Source organism: Leguminivora glycinivorella, chromosome 12 (assembly GCF_023078275.1).
Source record: "Leguminivora glycinivorella isolate SPB_JAAS2020 chromosome 12, LegGlyc_1.1, whole genome shotgun sequence".
NCBI lineage: Eukaryota > Metazoa > Arthropoda > Insecta > Lepidoptera > Tortricidae > Leguminivora > Leguminivora glycinivorella.
Window position 1 is genome coordinate 9,696,618 of NC_062982.1, and position 27,145 is coordinate 9,723,762.

At 37.4% G+C, this 27,145-nt stretch overlaps 1 protein-coding gene across 1 annotated transcript in view; it reads right to left on the reverse strand.

Annotated features, from left to right (window-relative positions):
* The window catches only part of LOC125231982 (dual specificity protein phosphatase 22-like), a 98,830-nt gene that overhangs the window by 45,631 nt on the left and 26,054 nt on the right, over window positions 1-27,145 (reverse strand). The window contains exon 2 of the mRNA XM_048137590.1: window positions 21,257-21,373. Within this exon, the coding sequence (XP_047993547.1) occupies window positions 21,257-21,373 (117 nt within the window). The remainder of the gene's footprint in view (window positions 1-21,256; window positions 21,374-27,145) is intronic.

The window sequence follows — 27,145 nt, forward strand, 5'->3', positions numbered from 1 at the left end:
TCAGCATAAATGCTGACCCAGGGGTCAGCGCTGGTCTTCCGGCGAGACCAGTTTGTGGGCCACGAACGCACGACTGATAACTCTATACTAAGAATCGTACCTCGTTTTATTAGCGCCACCTATTATAAACACTATCATAACTTAACTACACTGATGATGCCTATATTTTTTTTTTCAAAATGTGTATTGACGCGATATCACGATTTTAAAATAAAGAAATGCCATTTGTTCTTATAAAAAATAAAAACACGCAAAAATATTTGGGGAAAATATGATTTTGCCCACTTCCAGGCTGCGAACAGCGCCATCTAGTTTTAAGGCTAAAAGGCATTACCATACATTTCAAAGGTACGCTTTTTTATATGGGCTTTGTCAGTCCAGGAAGGCAAGTATGGTCGCGCGATAAATGATAAAACATCTGGCCGTCCCTATCGCACTTACTAATAGTGCGATAGGGACGGCCTGATATTTTATCGTCTATCGCGCGACCATGCTACCCGTGCAATATTAAATCGTTCTTGCTCTATACCATACTATTGAATATTATGTACTCTATGGTAGCGCACAGCACAGCACAGCGGATATCATCTCGCTCTAATCTAGAGCAGAGTCTAACTGGGGAAGTACCTCCGCTTTACAAAGACCGCAGCCAAATAGCACTAGACCCTACTCATACCGTTGTGTTCCTGCCGGTGAGTAAGGCTGCCAGAGCTCAACGAGGGTGCGGTGTGCTGACGACGGGAGGACCTACGGAACTAATTAGTACTGTCTATTGTCCTTTGAGTCGTCGGCACCCCGGAACCTCCTTAGGAATAAGTACAGGTTTTTACAAGTTTCTAATGAGTCGGCAACGCACATGTGCCACCCCTTAAGTGGCAGGCGTCCATAGGTTACAGTGGCCGCTTTCCATCAGGCGGACCGTATACCTGTTTGGTACCTACGTGTGTAAAAAAAAACTCTCGACGAATTCACCTTAAACATTAAAAATTAAATCAAAATCGATTGATTCGTTCGGGAGCTATGATACCACAGACAGAAATGTCAAGCGTCAAACCTATCACTTATTATTATAACACTCCGTCGTTTTTGCGTTGGGGGTTAAAAACAATTGGTCAAGTGCGAGTCGGATTTCGACATTTTCCATACAAAAAGGTCATGAGCGCCTTAAAATATGTGATGGCAAAGTTTACTAAATTTCGTACTTTCAAGATTTTCGTATGTCTCGGAAACGATAAGAGATAGAGCAAAATGGACTTCAGATTTGGGCTTTCGGTGGCACAAATTTTATGTTTTCGTATATATAGATCTTTTTTGGACCGATTTGGACAACATTTTGGACAATCAACTTATAAACGGTCTTAAGCGCCTCCTTTTTTAAAGGAACTTAAGTCATTTTTGCAAATAATCGATATTTTGAACAATTACTAAACATTATCTAAACAGAAATTAATTTCTTTCTATCTGTCAAACGCGCTCACGAAATTGTAAGACATTTAGTAACTACATAAATACTTGCAGCGGCAGTGAGTGAAAATCCTAGTTTGAGTTTTTTTCTCTTAAGTCCGACTTACGCTTGACTGTAGATTTCTAATAGGTTTTCCTGCAATCTATAGGTAGAGGCTATCTCGTGTATTTTTTTGAAAATTTTACGCTAAGTAGTTTAGGAGATAAGGGAGGGGGGGGGTGGTAATTTTTTTACTATAAATGGGCTTACTATTGGCCACAGATTAACCAAAAGCAAAAACGTGGCCTACGATAGAGTGAGCTCACCCAGAAGATGCCTGTTCACCCTAGATTTGATACATGTATTAATCGAGGATTTTTCAGTTGGCACATACCTAGTACATGTAGATAATATTTATTACAAAGTATTAATATGAATTAGGTTTTAAAATACAAGTTAATCAATACTGCGCAGCAAAATCTCAAAAGTCGTTTTAAAAATAAACTGGGCTCTCCGCAGAAGTGGAATGCTAAACAAAAAGCTCTTAATTATGTTAAACGGTCGTTCAGGACGAAAATTCTACATTGTGTTAAAAGAAAGAGCCGCGTCACACGAAACAATTTGCTTTAATGGAAAATAACGGAGGCTCTTAATTTGCCCATAAACAAGTGCGTACAGCAACAATATCTATGGTATTTAAGATAAAAAAAAAATGCTTAATATGCCTCAGGCCTGATAGTGAAGATATCAGTTCAGAGATCTGGGGCCATGATCTTCCCTCCCCCTGGGATGGGTCTAGAATATGTTCGCGACGAAAAAAATAACGACATGTAACCTCTATTAACGGCAAAACTAGATACGAACACGTTTTGTACAACATAGTTGCGGACAAAGTGCCTCAAATATGTATCCACCACGTTAATTATAAGATTAATAAGCAATAAAGTCGTGTATATATATTTTTGACACTTTGTCCGCATCCATATTTAATTACCTTACCTACCCAGGAACGTTTAGGTCCATGTCCCTACCTACTTACTTATGAATACGTATTTGTATATGAACATATCCAAATATTTGGAATTAAAAACATACGAGTACTCTTGGCCTAATTCATATTTACAATTTATTTATAGTTTTGAACTGGTTTAGACACGACTTTTGTTAGAACCAGAATCGTTCTGTCGCTTTCATCACTCATTGTAACTAAAACACTATTCAGAATACATGCGATGATGAAACGCATGAAAAATGACAATTTACTGCGGCGTTTCTCATAAACGGCCATTGGATTATCGAGGGATTATCTGAAGATATACATAAAAATTCATCTTTGTATTCCGTTGATCGCATGCGTTATATAAGTATGTATATAAGTATGTATTTATCTATTTAAGTATGTATATCGTCGCTTAGCACCCCATAGTACAAGCTTTGCTTAGTTTGGGGCTAAGTTGATCTGTGTAAGGTGTCCCCCAATATTTATTTATTTATTTATAACGCTGCGTTCATCGCTTACAACCGCCCGCTAAATCAAGTCATATGTCATATATACACCGTGTTTTTTTTGTTTTCCGTTAAATTCGACACGTCGTTAGGTTCATTATCAGCAACCATCCTGTATTCGCCATCGCAAAACAATTGTTTTCATCGTTTTCATACATAATAAATGAATTTATTAGTGTGAGAGACCCTTAAGAATTATAGTGTCAAGTGATTGACGGCACATGTCAAAACAAATAACATTGGGAAGTGGTAAAGGGTCATACGTGTTCAGTAATTATCTTATTTTTTTTTTAATAACTCGATAACCGTAAAAGTTGAGACGCGTGTTTCTTAGAGAAATTAATTGTATTTGATCTAAAGAACAATAATAACCACAAAATTAAAATTTTGAACCCCCCCCCCCCCCTCCCCCCGACATAGTAGACCGATTTTCATAAAACATGGCTAAGAACACTCCCGATTAACTCAGCTTTCAAACAAAAAAAAAATCAAAATCGGTTCATCCGTTCGGGAGCTACGATGCCACAGACAGACACACACACAGACAGACAAACAGACACACACACAGACAGACACGTCAAACTTATAACACCCCGTCGTTTTTGCGTCGGGGGTTAAAAACAGGGTGTATTTATGTGAGCATGAAACGATCTACCCACACAGTGACCTAGATGGCTGCGAGTAGTTTATCTTTGCAAGAGCGTGCAACCTTCCAGAGTTCAAACATCGCACGAGCGGGTCAAGTTCATACTTAAAACCTAAGTGAAACTCAACGGAAACATTTTCCTTGGAAACGATCAAAGTTGGGATTTATACACAATGAGGAGGCACACTTAAAGTTAACGGAATTAAAAATAAATTAATAAATATTGGGGGACACCTCACACAGATCAACTTAGCCCCAAACTAAGCAAAGCTTCTACTATGGGTGCTAAAGCGACGATATACATACTTAAATAGATAAATACATACTTATATACATAGAAAACATCCATGACTCAGGAACTATCTGTGCTCATCACACAAATAAATGCCCTTAGCGGGATTCGAACCTGGAACCGCGGCTCAGCAGGCAGGGTCACTACCGACTGAGCCAGACCGGTCGTCAAATTCAATAAAAACAGGGTGTACAAAAACCTAACGATAAGTACCTGTCACAAAATGTGGATAAAACATACCGAATTCAAGCTTAGGAAACTTCTAAGTCACATTAAGGTCCCGGCAGCTTAGTCCCAGTTTTACCTTTAGTGCTGCTATTTGTCTGCCTATGGCTACACGAAAAAGAAAACTAGTGTCCGACCGAAACATATTTTTTTAAGAAACCGATACTGAAACCGATTTTAACAAAGTTAATGGAATACTTAAACCAAGATTTATAGAAAATAGTAGTTTGATTAGTGTGAGTTTTAATTTTAAGAGTGAAAGGGACATCTTTTAATAGGCTAGTTTCGTATACTTAAAATAAAATATTTTATGCAATGCACGAAATAAAGTACCACATAATTAGACGAAAAATATGGACAGTAGTTATTTTTAAACAAAATTTCTATTTAATAAAGCAAAGAGAAAGACATAAAGTAAATTAATTGACCGTGACGTCACTCCTCAGTATTTCATAGTAATTCCATATTACAATAGAATAGAATTCATTTATTTAACGTCACAACATAGTACACACAAAAAGAAGAAGGCATGCAAACAAAACATACAATGGACGCTAAATAGGACCCTCACTCAGCATGATGCCACGGCAACCCGCAGCGCTGGTTTTCTGTGAGGACCTGACTACATCTAGGTTTAGTGGCGGCACGTACGCCAACGACACATAAAACAATTAAGAAAAAAACAAAAGAAGAAATAAAATAAACATACAAAATCAATTATAAAAAAAAAGCTATAATATTAGCAAATCGTTTTGACAGTTCTTAAAAAGAAGCTGATTTGACTAGTAGGAAACTAGCCTATTCCACGGTTCCACCGGCCTAGCTGAAGTGACAATCGTTGACGCAACGTGGCGATCGAAACTGAGATTGGCTCTGTCGCGCTACTATAGAAAAGCGATAGGGACAGCTAGCTACGATACTCGAAAGCAATCCGAGTGAAACGAAAGTCCAAGTTAGATAGATAGATAAAAACTTTATTGCATCAAAATATCAACAAAGAAAGAAAAAGAATATAACTTAAGTCTTACATACAGAACTAATTATACTAGCTGCTACTTAACAATTTAGTTGTTGCTTAAAAGGTTCAGCAGCTTTAGCCAGAAGTATGTTTTTTTTATACACTGAGAGAAAATACAACCAGTTTTCATGTTCGTTCAACAAGTTTTTTGGTTAAAATAGCGCCTACGTGCTCTTTGGTTCAAACAACAAGCTACTTGTCATTTGAATCGGCAATATATTTGAATCAACAAGTCGATTTTATAAAAACAACCTGACACATATTAAAACCGAAATAAATTACACATATGAAAGAAAAAGTGACCAAGTCCTCTGGTGCCTGAGGCTGGAATCGAACCAGCGTACTTTCCAATCGCGGGAAATGCCTCTTAATCCGCTCGGCCACCCAGGTCACAGCTGTCGAGGTCGAAATTATCTCTCATATGAGTAATCTATACAAGGACTCGTAGCGCCCTCATATTCATATGTGTAATTTATTTCGGTTTTAATTTATATACATAGTAGTGTGACTACTTTAAGACAGCACAAGTTGAAATATTTTCAATAGATTATAATTTAACTTGTGTTCATTAGAACTGACACATATTGTTTTAAACATACGTTTGGCTGATTCAAACGGATAAACCGCAACAAGTCAAATTTGTTAAATTCACAATGCAAATTTCTCTCAGTGTACCAACACCGAAACCGAAACCGAAATTTAAATCGGACCCTATAGAAAACCTTTGCCTACCTAATCCTGACTAGTAATGTAGAAATTGCAGAACATTCCCAAAAAGCGGAAACATTCTTGAGAATGTTCGCAGAACATTCCCGCAACATGCAATTTATTATTTAAACAAGAGAATATACTTGAAGTAATGTTTAAATGGGCATAATATAAAACTATATGTTATTATAGGTATAATATTGTCTATTATAGTTAGCTATTTTGTTGATAAGTGATAAGTTACCTAAATTCTCACTATAAGTTGCTTAAATTCTCACTATACTTCAGGGAACATTTCGACTTTCAGACTTCACAGTTTTAGTCCTGACTTGTTTAAATTAGGTACCGAACTATTATTTCTTGATGCCTGTTTTTGGTCATGCCAATATATGTATATACAAAAAAAAACAAACAAAATAAAAACAAAAAAATCGCTGTCAGGATCGAACCTGAGAACATCGGCAAACGAAGCCAGCGCACTACCACGGGACTACGTCTTGACTTGCTGAGTTCGACGAAATTATGGTATAAACTACGAAGTTACTAAGTATTCTGATAAATTCTCGTTCTCGAGAACATTCTCTGAAATTACCGAAAATTCTCATGAGGAATGTTCTGCAACTTTGGAAACTTCTCGACCGTGCATTGCTAATCCTGACAAATCGCCCGGCCCTGCTAAAAGCTGGGTGTGTTTTGCTATAGTAATAAGCAAAAAGGCCATTAGACGTTGTTTAGACCGATGTAACGCTTAAAGGCTTGACGTGGAAAAAGTAGGTAGTGAAGTGAAAAGTGTAGAGTCAGCAAATCAGTAGCTGCGTGTTAAATATGCTCCATGTTTTGTACAAATATATAAGTTGAAAGCATATTTACGAAATCATTAACAAAAAATAAGATTTAATGCTATTACGTAATATTATAGATGCGAACGTGTCTGTAATTGTTTCATATTTAAACCGCTAAATTTAATTTGGCAATTGGTATAAAAATAGTCAGTAGACATGTGACATTAGACACAACATTAGGTAAGCAATAGTTTGCATCGTCAATATCATCACTCATCAGGCAAAGCGGCCTTAATACAACCCAGAACAAAAAATATAATTTTAATTTACCAAAAAAATCTAATTGTAATAGAACAGACGAGCGTTTTATGGAGGTCTCACGGCCCAGCCACGACATTGGTCTAAGCGCGACAGCGGTGAGCGGCAGCCATACGTGCGAATAAAAAGTCCCATCGCTGTGTCTCGCTCCAATGTATGGCCGCCGCTCACCGCTGTCGCGCTTAGACCGATGTCGTGGCTTAGCCGTCAGGGCGACTAGAGGTTAAAAACAAACGCAAAAACGGCTACTAATTTACTATACTAACAGAATGCGTGCAGAATATAACAGGATTAAGTAAAAATATGAACGCACTGTCCACAAGTCAATGAACGCAAATGAGGGCAGAGGGTTGGTTTAGCTGCGACTCATTAAAATGTTGCCTCGATTGACACCACCTGACCTGCTGGCCTAGACAAGGTGAAAATCACTAGAGCTACGATAACGAAACGCTATGTTTTTCTATCATTCTTCTACCATGTGTTTAACCAATTCATATCACATTATGGTCCTCAACCTTCAATAATTTTTAAGAAAAAAAAACCGCCGCCTTTGGGGTTCTGGGTTCTGGTGAAAGCTACTTTCGAATGTTGGATTATGTAGAAATGTGTAGGTATTTTTTTAAACTACTTTTAATACTTTAATTATTTGATGGCAACACAAATGATATGTATGATATGTATACCGTTAAGGTTTGAGGAGTTTCCTCAACAATTCCTCATTTATCCGATTATAAGAAATCGAAACTTGACAAAATTTGACTTGAAAACTCAATATTTTTAAAAAACATAACTAAATACATGTCACTGTTCTGAACTTATATGCATGCTATTCTTATAAAAACACCAAAGTCATTATAAGTGTGTCGTTCAGATTTAAGGAGTTCCGATCTGATCTTCATCAGCAGTTCCACTGCACCAAATGTCACTGTTCTGGACGTAAGTGCATGCTGTTCTTATAAAAATACCAAAGCCACTATACGTGTGCCGTTCAGATTTGAGGAGTTCGGTTCTGACCATCATCAGCAGTTCCACTGTACCTAATGTCACTGTTCTGGACGTAAGTGCATGCTGTTCTTATAAAAATACCAAAGTCACTATAAGCGTGTCGTTCAGATTTAAGGAGTTCCGATCTGATCTTCATCAGCAGTTCCACTGCACCAAATGTCACTGTTCTGGACGTAAGTGCATGCTGTTCTTATAAAAATACCAAAGCCACTATACGTGTGCCGTTCAGATTTGAGGAGTTCGGTTCTGACCATCATCAGCAGTTCCACTGTACCTAATGTCACTGTTCTGGACGTAAGTGCATGCTGTTCTTATAAAAATACCAAAGTCACTATAAGCGTGTCGTTCAGATTTAAGGAGTTCCTGAGGTGTGTACGTAGTTTATGTTATAGTATAGAATAGACATAGAGTTAAGTTTGCATGCCACATTGTATAGACAGTCTTAATACAGTCGTCTACGGAATCGTACATGTGTCTCATTTAATCGGCTCCACACCACATGGCGACCGTGACATCGTTTTACGCGAGCGCCGCCGCGACGAGGGCGCCTGACATCAGCATTTTTAGTCGTGTGAATATATAATTAACAGTGAGACGCGAGCAAATGCACAAGTGATTGCACGAGGGACATAATTAAATTACCAAGTGAAATACACTAAATAAAAATGTAATAAATAACATGGGTAACAGCTACAGCAAACAGGAGGAGAAAGAGGTCGTTATAACCCAAAATGCGGTTGGATCAAATGACGCAACAGGCACAAACGAGCATACTAGAATAAATAACGTTCTTATAACCGTGTTGTTCGTGGTTTTGGCTCTCATCGTTTGCTGCGGACTGTACAAGTTCTTAAAGAAAGCACATGAAAAATATGTGCAGAAAGCAGTGAGGCGAGAAGTATGGACACGTCTGCAGACCAGGCTGTCAATGAAGAGGTCGACGCCAACCACAGACGAGGCGGAGGAAGGTGTTTAAGCAGAGCACGGGAGACGGAGGGACAGAGGATGAACTTTAACGTAATTACGCGCGTGTGAAGTGAAAAGTGTGAAAGTTTCTGTACGTCAAAGTGATGTCAAGGGTACGGATTTAGATTTAAAAAATATATACGATAAGTTAGAAAAAATAAGAGTTGATCTACGAAAATTAGGTGAGGTTAAACGGCAACAAAAGCTAGGTTTAAAAAAAAATCAATGATGCGCAATTAATATATGAGTACTATAAACAGATAATTGCATCTCTTCATGTCGATGACCTGTCAAAAGAATGTGTAAGTTCGGAATTATTGTGCGAGAAAATAGACGAAGTTTATAATAAAATTTTACAGTATAAAGCTATAGAAAGTGTATCCGTAAAACCAACTACAATGGCGAAACAATTTGAAATACGAGAAGCTAATAGCATAATCCCAATTTTAGATGATAAAGAGGAAACTGTCGAAAGAATGATAGCAGGAATAGAAATGTTAGATGACATGTTAACAGATAGTAGCGAAAAGAAATTGCTGATTTCTTTTGTTCTAAAAACACGACTCAACAAAATTGCACAGTTAAAACTTAAGTCTAAATATGACACCGCTACCCAACTAGTAGCCGATATAAAAAAATATTTGCTACCCAAGAAATCCGCAAACTCTCTTTTGTTACAGTTAAATAATATATCACAAAAGGATATGTCTATTGTCCAATACGGTGATAAAATAGAGGAGTTGTTCATTGGTCTAACGATAGCGCAAGCCGACGGGAAATCGGCCGCTTGTGATATTTTAAGACCAATCAACGAGTCCCTGGCCATAAAAAAATTTACAGATGGGTTGAGAAACCGCCGTCTCAGTACCATTCTAGCTGCAAGAGAATACACTGAGCTGAAGGAGGCCGTCAGAGCGGCCCAGGATGAAGAGCTGGCACGACCCCAGCACGAGCCCGTAATCATGAATGTGAACCGCGGCTACACGCGAGGTACACAGCAGCCCCAGCGCTACGCCTGGCGCGGGCGCGGGACGAGCTACCAGTATAATCGAGCTCGAGCCTACCAAAACACATGGACCCGCTACTCCACAAATAGAGGTACTGTCCCTAGCAATAATTTCCATAGGGGTCGCGGACAACGTGCGATTTTTAGGGGACATAGCGGAACTCGAGCGAGCCGTGGACGCCGAGGGAACGTGTATACATGTACACACGAACCGCAGACCTCCCACGATACAACAAGAGACGAGACAGACAGAATACAGTTTTTTCTATCATAAAGTTTTAACCATATGTGACGGATTAGACTACATAAATTTCACCGCCGGTAGCAAAAATCTTGTTCTCATGATTGACAATGGCGCACGTATATCAATTCTACAACAAAGTAAAGTTCCCATAGAATCACGGATATATGAGAAGAGTACTATAATATCAGGCGTTGGTGGTAGTATCATAAGTACACATGTTGCTGACGTGACTTTAAACTACGGTAATACAATATCATTTGTACATAGATTTCATATATTGCAGGATCATGATATGCCATGTCATGCGAACGGTGTTCTCGGACTTGACTTTATGAGAACTTATAGTGCAATTATAGACCTTACGACTGACGAACTCACTTTACACCGTGGGAACGAAAGGTGTGTGTTACAAATACAAAGAGGCAGCGATAGCGAAACTTTTTTGTCATTACCGGCTAGAAGTGAATCATCACATTTAATTAAAGTAAAATCATTCGATTTAGGAAAAGTTTATGTCGTAAACTCAAGGAAATTAGCCGAAAATATATTTTTAGCGGGGAGTATAAGTAAAGTTAAGCAGGGTAGAATACCGGTACGAATTTTAAACACAGGGAACGAAGATATAAAGTTACCTATTTTCGAACCCGTTTTGGAAAGTTTGGATAATTATAATATTTGCAATTTTAAAAAATCAGAAAATGGGCTAGAAAGAGTGATCTGATCTTCATCAGCAGTTCCACTGCACCAAATGTCACTGTTCTGGACGTAAGTGCATGCTGTTCTTATAAAAATACCAAAGCCACTATACGTGTGCCGTTCAGATTTGAGGAGTTCGGTTCTGACCATCATCAGCAGTTCCACTGTACCTAATGTCACTGTTCTGGACGTAAGTGCATGCTGTTCTTATAAAAATACCAAAGTCACTATAAGCGTGCCGTTCAGATTTGAGGAGTTCCGTTCTGACCATCATCAGCAGTTCCACTGCACCAAATGTCACTGTTCCGTACGTAAATGCATGCTGTTCCTTAAAAAAACACAAAAATCACCATATGTGTGCCCTTCAGATTTGAGGAGTTCACTCGATTTCTCTAGGATCCCATCATCAGAACTAGGTTCTGAGAAAAATGGGACCAATCTGTATGCATATACATTCAATAAAAAAAAACATTTTCAAAATCGGTCTAGTAACGACGGAGATATCGTGGAACAAACATTAAAAAAAAACATACAGACGAATTGAAAACCACCTTCCTTGAGAGATTTGAGGCGGCGGTTAAAAAATTAAAATTGTGCTAAAATATTGATATTTTATACCTGTAATGGTTTGTTTATTGACATAAATTTTAGTAGGAAACTGGCCTATTTTAGAGACGAATGATATTCTACTTTATTTGATCACACGAAAGCTAAAATTTAATTGAAACAATTTGTACATCTCAATGTACATTGGGCCGCAAAAGGAAAATCCACTTGCTGCGTAGGACAGCTTCATGAATTTGCGGCTTTAGACCATTAGTCTGCGTTTAAATTGATTAATCGGGTGATGGGTTTGCGTACGTAATTCAATTTCGAGGAAACTAGTGAAGATTACTAAGTGATATTGAAATGATCTCCGATAATAATATAGGTTAAACTATCTTCCTATTCTGACCTGAGTGACCGAACCAGGGAAGTTTCGAGTTCGTTTCGGATAGACGATCGGGCTATCAAGAGAGCGTTCTTGGGCCCGCATGGATTGCCGGTGGGTTGGTACAGGCACAGTATAATAAAGAGTACTATCGTACAGTATGGCCACTCTCGCTCCCCGCTGAAAGTGCCGCCGGGGTGGGTGGTTACCTCACAGTTACCTCCTGTCAAAAAAGCGAACAGTCGACCTGTCATATCTCACTCATACAAGCATCCACGCGTACGCGTTCACGTACACGAGCTTAGAATGTGTGCTAGGAAAGCGCCTCTTTCATATATTTGATCGCCAGTGTCCGTGGTGTGGCACAGGTATCGCTGGGAGAACAGTCAAGTGTGACGGCGGATCTGCGTCAGCTTAGCGTCAATGATTGGTAGGAGGCTGCGCAAGTTGCTGGACAGGTGGCGTGCTATCATTTCGGAGGAAAACATTCACTTTGGATCACTGAGCCTAAAACAGTTCGTTTATCTTTTCTGTGGTTTGGATTTCAACATACTTCCTGTACCTCTAAATACTAAGGTATATTGTCCTTGTGTAATGAAACTTTGCAAGTTTAAAATTTTGATAACGAATAATAGAAATAATGGATGCATCAGACGGAGCGGAGAGAACAAAAATTGCTAAATAAACCACGTTAAATACAATACAATATGCTTTACTAGCTTTTTCCCGCGGCTTCGCTCGCGTTAGAAAGAGACAAAATGTAGCCTATGTGACTTTCCATCCCTTCAACTATCTCCACTTAAAAAATAACGTCAATTCGTCGCTCCGTTTTGCCGTGAAAGACGGACAAACAGACACACATACTTTCCCATTTATAATATTAGTATGGATAGTGGCTATTCAAGAAAACGTATCTGCTGAATTAGGTGAAGGTTATTATTATATAATGTACCGTGTACCGTTTTATATGAAGCCACGGTAAGTACAGTCGGTTCATATTTACTTGTCCTATCATGTAAACAAACGAAACGTCAGATATGATCAAAGACAATTACTAGTGATTGGAAATGTCGATAACATGACGTATTACCGATAATTTGTAAATAAACGCTGCTAACGTCATCAGAGGATTTTCAATTTTACGTCACACAATATCTACATAAAAACCAAAATTTAACTAGGTTTCCTCACATTTGCAACAATCCTATGGAAAAGGCTAGTACAGTATTCATTTTATAGTACCTAACATTAACATTAATATAACAAAAAATATACTGATAGTAATAGTTATTTGTTTTACAAGGGGGCAAAGTTGTTGTTTAACCGCTCGTGCCAATATTGATACCTGAGCATGCGAAAGATTCCAATATTGAACCGCGAGCATAGCGAGTGGTTCAAAAAGTGGAATCATGAGCGTTGCGAGGGTATCAAGGCACGAAGGTTAAACAAACTTTGCCACCGAGTGAAACACAAAATTTTTCACCACACCAACACGAACAAAATACTGACTATAAAACGTCAAAATAAATCAAATCCATCAATTTATTCAATATTTATCATTCAAAATTATCATTTATAGGTAAAATCTAGCAGCCAGATTAAGACATCGAGTTAAAATTTGTATGAAATTACTTTGCCCCCTTGTGGATAAAATGAAATTTTGCTATCTGTTTTCGAATAGCAAAGAAAGCCTTTACCAGTTGGTGTGGTGAAAAATATTTATTGTAAAGAGGTAGGAAATAAATCGTAAAGAAGTCGGTTAATAAATCTGATAAATTATTGTAATTAATATCAAAGCACTTTTTCCAAGCTATACAAACTCAAACGTTAATATCGATCGTTCATAACGATAAGTTGTCATCCCAACATTACGTCTCATAGACAATTTAGACTTCGTAATGTCAGGAGTTTTTGATGTCATCCGTTCGTAATTACAATTATTGATGAAAATCGTTTTAGAAATGATATTTTTCAGTGGTTTTTTTCATTTATTACAATACTTTGTGAGTTTATTTAAGTGTATAATACATTTTTAGTGATGGTTAATATGCAATTCCAGAGAAAAGTGAGATAATGTTTTCCAGCAGTGTTTGTGTACATGATTGGACAAGTAAGGTTGAACCACATCTCGGTCACTGGCGATCAAATATATGAAAGAGGCGCGTTCCTAGCACACATTCTAAGCTCGTGTAGGTGAACGCGTACCATGCTTGTGTGAGTGAGATATGACAGGTTGACTGTTCGCGTTTTTGACATGCGGTAACTCTGAGGTAACCGAGAGGGGGTGGGCGGCACTTTCAGCGGGGAGCGGTAGTGGCCATACTGTACGATAGTACTCTTTATTATACTGTGGTTGAACTGAGTGTAATTAGACCACATCCATATTTTTTCAGCATAATGGGCCATTAGGACGCGGCTCAATTACCAAATACCATGTCTAAATACTTAGAACTAAATTATTCTAAGCCCTGATGGGTAATTAAATATCTATGTACTTATATGTTTATTCAACAATCAAATCATTTATTCATAACTAGCTTTTGCTCGCGGCTTCGCTCGCGTTAAATTCGAGAATTATTGAGGAGTGCTCAATACAGAATTCCACCCCATATTTTAGGGAAGTGAGGAGTTAAGAAGAGACAAAAAGTAGCCCATGTCACTCTCCATCCCTTCAACTATCTCCACTTAAAAAATCACGTCAATTCATCGCTCCGTTTTGCCGTGAAAGACGGACAAACAAACAGACACACAATTTCCCATTTATAATATTAGTATGGATGTTCACGCAATGCTAATTAAACGATCCTACTTTGGATCCGCTCATATTTTTCTTCAAGCTTTCAGTTTTATTTTCCAGGATTAAATTGCTAGCCAAGAGAAGTAACTTCATAAAAAACTTTCCGTATTTACATTCATTATTACAATTCCATTCATTCAACTAATTTAATTCATTCAAATATTTACATTGTTTGATCTAAAGAGATTTCTCCGCAGTTCATTGAGAATAATCTAAAGCCATTTCAATACAACGGGAAAAGCGTTTCTAAGAAACTAAATCGAAGCGTTTTGTTTGCTTGGTACCTAGCCAACGTCACAATCGCTAACGCTTTGTAAGCGTATCGTAGCTGAGTGTATTAAAAAAAAATCCCGAATATCGAATAACTAACACCAGATCTGGACGTGTTTATTAGGCTCATTCTTCTCAGAGTCTCGAGCTGATTCCCCTTGGTCCTCGTAGATAACCAAGTTTGATGACTGGTTTTGTATAAGGAAAAATAATTCTTACTAGCTAACTGGCTTATGAAAGAGGATTTTTTATTTCTTCGCAGATAATCATTATTTTTTGGAGTTTTCTACGAAGAATTTTTTTCTTCATTGCTTACCCGGTTTTGAAATGGGATTTTTTTCCTCGTAGAAAACCATTACTTTTTGCAATTTTAATCAAGATTTTTTTTCTTCTCAGCTTACCCGGTTTTAAAATGGGATTTTTTTTCCTCAAAGAAACCCATTATTGTATGCAGTTTTCTGTGAAGATTTTTTTTCTTCTAAGCTTAACCGGTTGGTTAATGGTTTTCTAGGAGGAAAAAAAATCCCATTTCATAACCCGGTAAGCAAAAAAGAAAAAAAATCTTCGTAGAAAACTGCAAAAAATAATGGTTATCTACGAAGAAATAAAAAATCCTCTGTCATCTTTCATAACCCAGTTAGCTAGGAAGAATTATTTTTCCTCGTACAAAACCAGTTATCAAACTTGGTTATCTACGAGAAACAAGGGCCTGATTCGATCGCGACGAAAAAAAAAATGTGTCCTCATTTTATTTTTCCTTTACGTTACGATTTTAGTATGAACTTACTACGAGCGTGACGTATTGGAAACTCGAATTTTATATGGAGAATTTGGGACATATTTCTTTAACGTCGGGATCAAATCATTTCGTAATATCTTCTGAGAAGAATGAGCCCAAACACGTCCTATTCGTTTTTTTTTAAATACCTAGCTAGTTCTCCTTTGCTTTTCTGTAGTGGCGCGACAGAGCCAGACTGAGTTTCGATCGCCACCTAGCGTCAACTATTGTCACTTCGGCTAGGCCTGCAGAACTTCTGAGAAAAGTGGCTTTAGTGCTTATTGCTCTAAAGTGAGGAAACGGACTCTAACCCGTTTCAATATGGTTTGTTTGCGCTTTATAGTGAGATGCTGTAAGGTATCTTTTGGAAAATTATATCTTACCGACATCCTTCCACCGCGGACAGTGGGATTTAATTAAAGTGATTATATGTCTCGCTTAGATAAATTAATTACTTGCCACTCTTGTCAGTAGCGTTTGTGCTAAAATGTAAAAGACACTAAAATAAATTGATTTGTGCTTTTTAAAAAAGTGTCTGTACTTTGTCTTTTAGAAAATGCTTAGGAAATATAAGGTAAATACATATTGTGATGTGTACCGAGTTGCGTATACATTAAAGAATGGAGATTAGTTTTTACGTAAGTAAGTAGTACCAAAGACATATATAACTCCGTATAGACAGGTAAAGTCTAAGAAAAAAACGTACCTTAGTACCATACAGAAAAAGGTACGGTGGCCTAGATAGCATTACACCTTTGGGGTACGCTCAGCTAGATGGCGCTAATATTAATATTTGACATTTTAAAACATATCAAGCTAAGAATAATTATGGGCCAAATTGTCAAAACTAAGGTTCAAAAGTTTTAGCCTGTGTCAAGTGATGGCAGTCTATGTACTGTGATTACACATTTTACTTCGACAGTAACTCTCTATAATACTCGATCCTCTTTGGTAGTACTTAATATTATTCCTAGTAACCATTACTGTAAAGTCTGAATGGACGCTTGAATCGGAGCGTTCGGCGGGGCGATCTATGCAGCGTCGACTCAGGACACTTGTATCAGCTTCACTTTCAATTGTTTGACGCGCACGCCGCACGCCCCGCCCCGCTGCACGTGCACGCCCAATATGACCGTGCACTCAGGCCTTAGGGCCCATTTAGACGGTACGAGAACTCGCATACGAGTTTTATTACATTGCGGTATTTGATGGCCGGGCTGCCTTGTATGTAACCTCAACAGCCCGCAATGTAACTAAAATCGCATGCGAGTTCGCACGCCGTCTAAATCAGGTCTTACACTTAAGATGATACGAGCGAAAATGCTTAAATAAAATATAAATAAATAAATATTGGGGACACCATACACAGATCAACTTAGCCCCAAACTAAGCAAAGCTTGTACTATGGGTGCTAAAGCGACGATATACATACTTAAATAGATAAATACATACATATAGACCATCCATGACTCAGGAACAAATATCTGTGCTCATCACACAAATAAATGCCCTTAATGGGATTTGAACCCAGGACCGCGGCTTAGCAGGCAGGGTCACTACCGACTGAGCCAGACCGGTCGTCAAGAATCGTCGTCGGTCGTCGAAAATGGAAAGGGGGCTCCTCCTTTCAATTAGGGAATTTCAGTTAAATATACTAGTGTTATTAACTAGATTTATTGAAAAAAAAATTGTCCATTCAGAACAACTCAGTTAAAAGATATTGCGAAAAAATCTTTAAAAGCGAGGTTTCGCTCTCGACTGTTTCCTCCTTCAAAACTTAATCAAACGTAACAAAATTTGAGAATCTGAATAATAATTAAATAATCTGTGTCGGACCGTTTAGTTTTTTTGGCTAATTATTACCAACTTTGAACACCACACCCTTTTTGCGCCGTTTTTGGAAATTTTTGATGGGCTCTAGCGTCTTTAAAAATATGAATATCAAAAAAAGCGCGTAAAAACAAGTGCCGGTCTGAAACCGCCCTAACAAAGTTAGGTGCAGATAATTTTAAGTTGAATATTCAGCGCAGACAATGACTAATGGCGATAAAACTTCAAGTCTTTAATGAAAGAAAAAGTGAAACGGTATTTTGAATCACTTTGTACTTAAACTAAGGTCAGAATAATTAATTATTGTAGTGTCGGTACCTACTTAGGAAAAAATAATACTTAATTGAAAATTCAACTAATAATCTAAAGAGGTTTCACAATTTGCCGTGCCCTAGTGTCAAGAATGCTCACAGTATATAGGTATTAGGGTTTCGTTTTACAAATAAACATGTTGGTTTATAACCTTTTGCTTTCTTGAAGGGCAGGGTACGTAGCCGAATGGCACAAACGAAACGCTCACGAAACGAAACGCTCGTAGATATTTATTTCTATCGATCTTGTGTATTGGCGCGACAGAGCCAGACTACCTTTCGCGGCGTTTCATTTTCGTTTCGCGTCGCAGAAATGCCATTCGGCTATAGCACTTTTGACCCCCGACGCAAAAACGACGGGTTGTTATAAGTTTGACGTGTCTGTCTGTTTCTGTGTGTGTCTGTTTGTGGCATCGTAGCTCCCAAACGGATGAACCGATTTAGATTTAGTTTTGAAAGCTGAATTAATCGGGAATGTTCTTGGCCATGTTTCATGAAAATCGGTCCTCTATGTCGGGGGTTTTCCAAAATTTTAATTTTGTGATTAGGTTATGCCTACACCTTGTAACTACTATAATTATAAATAATAAATAAATAAATATATTGGGGACACCGTACACAGATCAACTTAGCCCCAAACTAAGCAAAGCTTGTGCTATGGATGCTAAGCGACGATATACATACTTAAATAAGCATTAAGTTTTCATTTTTCTACTGATTTAATTTAATTTCAAATCTAATTTAATTTAATTTTAGTAGTTTAATTTGTGTTATGTGTTGTATTTTAATATGGGCTCAAGGTCTGAAATAAATGATATTTTATTTTTTATTTATTTATTTTTAAATAGATAAATACATACTTATATACATAGAAAACATCCATGACTCAGGAACAAATATCTGTGCTCATCACACAAATAAATGCCCTTACCGGGATTCGAACCCAGGACCGCAACTGAGCCAAACCGGTCGTCAATTATTTTTACTATACTCCCGTACTTTCATTTGTCATTTACAGGGTCATGCACACATCTTTAAATATGAGTGTGTTTAGTAAAACGCTCCACTTTGTGGGTTTACCATTAAGGCGAGATTTATTTGTATCTTTATATGAATAAACTGACAAAGCGGCTTTATAGCAATCGACAAAGTGGAACGTTTTCCCGTGCACACGCACAAATCACTATCCAATATCCATACTTAATATTATAAATGGTAAAGTGTGTGTGTCTGTTTGTTTGTCCGTCTTTCACGGCAAAACGGAGCTACGAATTGACGTGATGTTTTAAGTGGAGATAGTTGAAGGGATGGAGAGTGACATAGGCTACTTTTTGTCTCTTTCTAAGGCGAGTGAAGTCGCGGGCAAACGATAGTAGTCTAAGTATTCGCTATCAACGATTCGGCTTTCAGCTTAGCCTCAAATTGTTAACCATATTCTACGATAATAAGTACTTAGCTCAGTCTTTAGGAATACTAGTTATTTCTTACCAATAATTATTGAAGAAAACGTTGGTCGACGGTGCCTTAAAAACGGGTCCATCCATATTGGCTCATATAAAATTATTTGTTATAAAATTATTGTTTATACCGATTTGTGCTCCGAATGATCATTTCTCATAATTTTACTTATCATAATTTTGTTCCATTATTATCAATAGTACTAGGTACTATCACTGTTCATAATAATCATTTAGTCGAAAATTTTTAATCATAAATTCGATACAAATATTTAATAACATTCATAATTTTGTGTTTAAGAAAATCATTCATCATAAAATTATTTAAAAAGTTTTGGGGAAGTTCTATGAAAAACTTGTGCCATTTATAGAAGCGCGCTTGAAGCTTTTACAGTGACATATACAATTTACATTAAAAATTCGTTTCTGGTTCGCGCACGGTCAACCTAACACGCTCCTCCTCGCTAACTGATAAATTATATTACTCGCAATCGTTATGATCAATAAGTATATGAACATAAACATTAGTATAAAACGTATTTATGATGAATGACATTATGAACATAAGTCATTCGAAGTTACGATAGTTATTAACATAAAATTGTTACAAATAATGATCGTTATAATGTAAAATTGTATGAGGAACATTTTCGGACTACCAATAATCTATATAACAATTTTATATGAACTTTGGCGCACCCCTTAAAAACACATACACGTACCTACTTAAAACATATCACTAAATCACCAGAAAAATATTCATCGTCATGTTAAAACAGTATACTACAATGTTCTGTGTCCCGTCCCCATTGGGATTCAGCTGAGCTTAGCGAAAGTTTAAAAATGTATCAAATATGTACACAGCCGCGCTTGTGTGTTCAGTCGAAACGACGTTGTGGGCGGTATTTGATGCTTTAAAGGAAAAAATGTAATTATGACATAACAATACATACACTTATGCCTTTATTCTAAAGGGAAGGCCAGAGCATATGTACGCAACTGTTGACGTCAGCCACTCTTAGAAAACGGGTTAAAAGAAACCAAAATTGTAATTTTCTCTGAGTCGCCTTCTACGATACCCACGGGCGGAAAAGGGGTGGTGAATTTCTTAACCCTTCACCTCGCGGGGAACTCTGTTATTCGTCCCTTTAAATTTGTTTTTACTGTAGCTATCAAAACAGAGTTGTCGAATCAGCGTTATACTTCGTTAATCTTGTCACGTAAGGATCTAAATTGAGGTTCTTGAACCTGCGTTTCCTTAATCGGCGAAGTTGTAAATGTTGTACTTAATCAAGTCTTTCGTACGTCGCTGACTGATTAGACGAATGAATGTTTATGTAAAGTACATACAGCCTCGCGTTTTTTATCATTATTTAATGGAATTAATTTGTAAATTGTAACTGAAATGAGATACCTACACCTACGTGCATTCAAACTATAGTAAATCATTACCTCTCTGTCCTGCAGGGGGTTAGCACATGATTGGCGCAAGAGTATGTCGCCGCGAGATAGACTACCCATCCTTATGTCATTGTCATTAATACAATTAGAAGAAGACGTGTGATTTATCTCGCGGCGACATACTCTTGCGACAATCATGTGCTAAACCCTGCCGTATTAACCTCTATAATATTTGTTCTGAAACTTATTCCTAGATTCCTACATACTTATGTCAAATATAAAAATACTTCATAACTAAGTCGACGCCTTGCGATTTGAATCTATACCTGTCATTGAAGAGATTAAGAAAGTTCGATCAGAGAGAAGCATTTCAATAAATAGTTTAACATCCTTGAATTCACTTTTCTTTAATAGTTGTTTCTGTCTTTAACTGTTTTATATACCTATACCACAGTAAATTCAAAAGGGATATAACTGAGTTCCCCGTGTAGTGATGGGTTAAGAAATTCACCACCCCTTTTCCGATCATGCTGGGTATCGTATATGGCGCCTCAGATGATTATGGGATGTGGGTTCAGGTTCAGTTGTCATCCGCTACTGATGCTGAATGAATCTAGGTACTTACGGAGTGTAACCGACGAGCGGCGTCGTGTATGGACAGTATGTGTGTGATCTTGTATCGTTCGAGCTGCACGGGGTCCTTCGAGTCCCGATAGTTGCCAACATACAGCCCGGAAAGCACCTGCGGGCAAAGGAAATCGTGATAATAGGTAGAGAACTATAGGTAACTGCTATTTTGATAATAAATAGTTAGAGGAGGGAGATTGATGAGTTCTGTCCCGTGCAAACATTGAACTTTTCGGAGTCCCGCATAAGTCTCTATTGCTTTAGCGAAACTGTCGGCTGTAGCCGTCATTGGCGTCCTTGGAAAGACTTTCTGATAACGACCACAAAGCTAACAACAGTAACAACGGTGACACGGACAATCCGCCGCTGGGGCGGATTGTCCGCTCTCTAGTATTATATGCTCTGAGGAGAGGTATACTACTTAGGCACTGGTCCCACCGCGAGCTAGTAAGCTATGTGCTATCGGCTATAAAAACGAACGAAAGATAAGCAGTTAAGCACTCCCGTGCAAATAAAAGAGACACGGTGATATTGATAGTTCACCGCATGGGCGAGTAACTATAAACATCGCCGTATCTCTTTTATTTACACAGGAGTGATTACCTTTTGTTCGTTTTTATAGCCGATAGCTCATAGTTTACTAGCTTGCGGTCGAACCAGTGTCTTAATAGCCTAATAAGTACAGCATCATAAATGTAAGATGTACCTATAAGAACATGTACAGTCAGCTGCAGAGAAATGGAGACCCCCTTGCACACAAATCCGTATGCAAGTCTCCATTTCGCTGCAGTTGACTGTACTATCATGGGTACCTACTTAGGACGAACGGTTGTTTGAATGTATTCACAATGTATTATTTTGGATTAAAACGGCGATTGTGAACCTGACTCGAGCATTTTGGATCCGCCTCTTTATCGATCAAGTTTCGTGAAACGAATATTCATGCCGAACGAGACACTAAACTTTCTGGGATTCCTTCCTGGGACGGGTAGCATGGTCGCGCGATAGACGATAAAATATCAGGCCGTCCCTATCACACTATTAGTAAGTGCGATAGGGACGGCCTGATGTTTTATCATTTATCGCGCGACCATAATTGCCTGCCTGTAGTCCATTAAAGTATTAGATAGTAACAGAATGAACATTTTTCTTTTATAGAAACTTTTTTATTTTATTTAGCATCAATTTAATAAATGGACAATCTTTTTATAAGTAAGTACCTACCTAAGTAGTGTAAGGTACAGCGGGGTAAATCTCGACTGGGGGGCAAATGTAACTGGTCTATTTTTTCCATGTTTTACAATGTTTGAATTATTAAATAGAGTGTCCACCGGTTATACATATATGGTAGGCTGCGTGTTCAGTGGATACATGTAGAATTCAACATCAAAGTGTCATCATCATCATCCTCCTTGCGTTATCCCGGCATTTGCCGCGGCCCATGGGAGCCTGGGCTCCGCTGTGACAACTAATCCCAAGATCTGGCGTAGGCACTAGTTTTACGAAAGCGACTGCCATCTGACCTTCCAACCCAAAGGGTAAACTAGGCCTTATTGGAATTAGTCCATCAGTATATTCATTATTTCAGTAGGCTGTACCCTTTTTTAAAGAAGTTGGTAAATAGTTACCTAAGCCAGACAGGTAAAATCTGCGTATTTGTCTAACAACATAGGTAGTTAGATAGGTCTAGGCTACTTACTGTATTTCATAAACTTCTATTAAAGCCGTTTGCAATTTTCCAGAACTTTTGTTCTGAAACGCGGTTAAGTTATGGAATGGCATTTGTGTCAAGATAGGATTAGTTATCGCGTGTTTTGGCACAGGCAACCGTGCCCGCACAGTGGCCTTTAGGCCGCCTTTGGTTCGCATGACAAGGTTGCTTTAAATTTATATTTATATTTGACTTTGAAAGAGCTTGGCGTTGGATAAGCTCTCGCTATTTGCAGTTCTTTAATACCTAGTAATATCAACGATGAGGATCTTGTTTTAATTATTTTGTCCCTTAACTTTCATATTGGTCTTATGTAGGAAGGGAAATGGAGGGCCAGTTGTAACAGGACCTGTTGCCCTTAGGTGTTGTACTTACCAGTATTTGCAAGTCTTTTTATCCGAGATTTAAATAATAATATGCTTTTTTTTACAATTATTCTAATAGGCGAGACGACGAAAAAAAAACTAATTACCTAGTCCGTCAGTTAGATTATCAAAGAATTTTCGATACGTATTTTTTTCTTTTTTCTCGTAAACGAAAAATGACGACGGTACAGTGCGTTAAGTTTCGCGTGACGTCACGCCTAGGTAAAATTTTTACTTAGAAGTGACGTCACAAGACCCGACTCCAGAACTTTGATGCTCTATATCTTTGTATTTTATAATTATTTAGAAAAAGCGAAAAATATGTGTTTAGTATTTTTGGACAATCTAACTGACGGACTAAACAGAATGCCATTATTTATGTAGTCGTCATCCCTATTCTAAAGAAAAATGTGCTATATTTAAAGTAAACATATTATGATGTATTTAAATACATATAAATAGCTTAACTGATAAGCTTCTAGTCTCAGTCAGGAAAATTAAATTTCATCCAAATAAAATCTTGCCTATACGTGTTATACCTAAAATTACAATTCTTATCTGAATATCTGTAACAACTATCCCAATGTGGGGGTTAGTTGTAACAGAGCACTTGATTTTTAACAACTTTAGTTGTAAAATATTGTCAATATTTGTTTAAACTAATACATATACACTCATGCAACTTTATTATCACTGCAGTAACAGCGCAATAAAAGTTAATTATTTTAACAAGATTAGAACTGTACAGAAACCTTTCTTAGCTCACGTGCTATATCTTACAAGGTTTCTTGCCTGAGCATTCATTTATTATAATCTTAAGGACGGCAATAAAATGGTGCCAAGCGTTGACTCATATAACGGAGCAACGAATTGATGTGATTTTTGAAGTGGAGATAGTTGAAGCGATGGAAAAGCGATATAGGCTACTTTGTGTATCTTTCTAACCCCACACTTCCCTAAAATGGGGGGGTTGTATGTAGCATTCTAAAATTTAGAATTTAACGCAAGCGAAGCTGCGGGTAAAAGCTAGTTAATATTATAAATGGGAAAGTGTGTGTGTCTGTTTGTTTGTCAGTCTTTCACGGCAAAACGGAGCAACGTATTGATGTGATTTTTTAAGTGGAGATAGTTCAAGGGATGGAGAGTGACATAGGCTACTTTTTGTCTCTCTCTGTCTCAGGGAGGTGGGAGTTTGTATGGAGCATTCCGTAATTTTCGAATATTTAATGCGAGCAAAGCCGCGGGCAAAAGCTTCATAAAGGCGGGCCATTGGTACCAGTACCAGCACAGCGGTGTCAGCTGTCAGTGACGCCGCTGTGCTGAATACACGAATGCGAGCAAAGCGTGCAATCTAACGCGACCAATCACGTGCGTGATGCGAACTCATCGACCAGTCGGATTGTAGCATTCCATCACAGATCACAGCACACCAACGACTCGTTTCTCGTTGGCAACGGACAGAATAGGGATGACGACTACATAAAAAAAATGGCATTCTGTTTACTCCGTCAGTTAGATCGTCCAAAAATACTGAACACATATTTTTAGTTTTTTCTAATTAATGAAAAAATACAAAGATATAGAGCATCAAAGTTCCTGAATGGGGGCGTGTGACGTCACTTCTAAGTAAAAATTGTACCTAGGCGTGACGTCACGCGAAACTTCAACGCACTGTACCGTCGTCATTTTTCGTTTACGAGAAAAAAAAAAATACGTGTCTAAAATTCTTTGATAATCTAACTGACGGACTAATTAGTTTTTTTTAGTCGTCTCGCCTATTATGAACGGGTCTGTACGAGAAGGTAGTTACTTTTGAAAGCTTTGCCAAGCCAAGTGTGTAGCCACAGTAATAAAGAGTAGGTGCTATCTATTGGTGTAGCTCCAACAGTAAATCACGTCTTTGTGCGGAAACTGAATACAAAAGACTCAATTCATAGACGTTGTTAGGATTATGGAGTGTCTTTGATGATGCGGGAGTTCATAAAGGACCATTCACACTGTACGAGTTACTTGCCATAACTTAATGTAGCTATCGAATGCGGGCATTTCTAAATACTCTGAGTACCGTTAAGGCTCATTTTTACAGTGTACACGAATTATATTTTTTCAGTACAGATGGTGTTTTTTTACGCACTAGTTCGAGAAGTTGTTCATTATATGCCAGGTCGAAACTTCGGAGGCTCATCTGTACTGAAAAACGTCGTACGATACACGTGCGAAAAGGAAATTCGTAACGTGTCGATTTAAAACAGTCCCTTCGGTCTTGTTTTAATTTATCGCCACTCGTTTCGAACTTCCTTTTTTACGCACTTGTATCGTAATGTACTATTCGGAGGGCGATGGCCTGAATGGATTGATAGATGGACAGATGTGTACTGAAAAACGTTGTAGGATACACGTGCGAAAAGGAAATTCGTAACTCGTGTCGACTTAAAACACTACCAATACCAACGCCACTCGTTTCGAACTTTTTTATTACCTTTTAACTTATAACCTATTTTTTTTACCTATTTAATTTTGTAACCTTTTATATTTTTTAACCTGTTAACTATATTAACTTTTTAACCTTTTAACTCAGACTCGTAGAAGAATCTTAGCGCATCAGCCCTTAAACAACTTAAAAAACGAAAAAGTTTACAAAAGTAATAAAGTAAAAAAGATTAAGAAGTGTGAAGTTTTTATTCCTTACTTTTTAAAATTTTTTTTACTTTTTAAGCCATTAAATATTTAACCTTTTAACCTTGTAACCTTTCGACCTGTTAACTTTTTTAACCGTTTAACTTTTTAACCTATTAACGTTTGAACTTTTTAACTTAAAGACTCGTAGAAGAATCGTAGAGTATCCTGTAGCGTTCAGCCCTCAAAGTAAAAAAAAAGTTAAATATAAAAAAAAAATTAAGAAGTATTAAGTTCTTCTTTAACTTTGACGTTAACGTCTGAACTTGAACTGGTTAACAGGTTCAACCTGTTAAAAGGTTCACCTTTAATACTTTTTAACCGGTTACCCTTTTAACCGGTTACCTATTAACTTTTTAACCTTTTAACCGTCTTTAACTTTTAACCTTTTAACCGATTAACCTTTTAACTTTTTAACCTTTTACCTTTTTAACCTATTAACCTTTTAACCGGATACCCTTTTAACCTATTTACTTTTTACCTTTTAACCTATTAACCTTTTGACTTATGAACTTTTTAACCTTTTAACCAGTTACCCTTTTAACCTTTTACTTTTTAAACTTTCAACCTTTTAACTTTTTAACCTTGGAACCTTTCGACCTATTTTAAACCTTTTAACCATTTAACTTTTTAACCTATTAACTTTTTACCTTTTGACCGGTTATCCTTTTAACAGGTTAACCAATTAACCTATTGACTTTTTAACCTTTTAACCTATTAACTTTTTAACTTTGTAACCTTATAACTTTTCGACCGTTTTAACCGTTAAACTTTTTAACCTATTAACTTTTTAATCTACATTATCTTTGAAATTTTTAACTTAAAGACTCGTAGAAGAATCGTATATCCATACTAATATTATAAATGGGAAAGTGTGTGTGTGTCTGTTTGTTTGTCCGTCTTTCACGGCCAAACGGAGCGCGAATTGACGTGATTTTTTAAGTGGAGATATCCGGAGTATCCGGTAGCGCTCAGCCCCTAAACCCTCAGCCCTTAAAAAAGTGAAAAAAGATTAATGAGATTAAAGATTGTGTAAAAGAGGTTTGAAGTTAAGCATTCTGTTTGCGCCTCAATTACTTACTTAGTTACTTTTTTTTAACGTTAACGTTTTTAACGTTTAAACTTTATCAGGGTA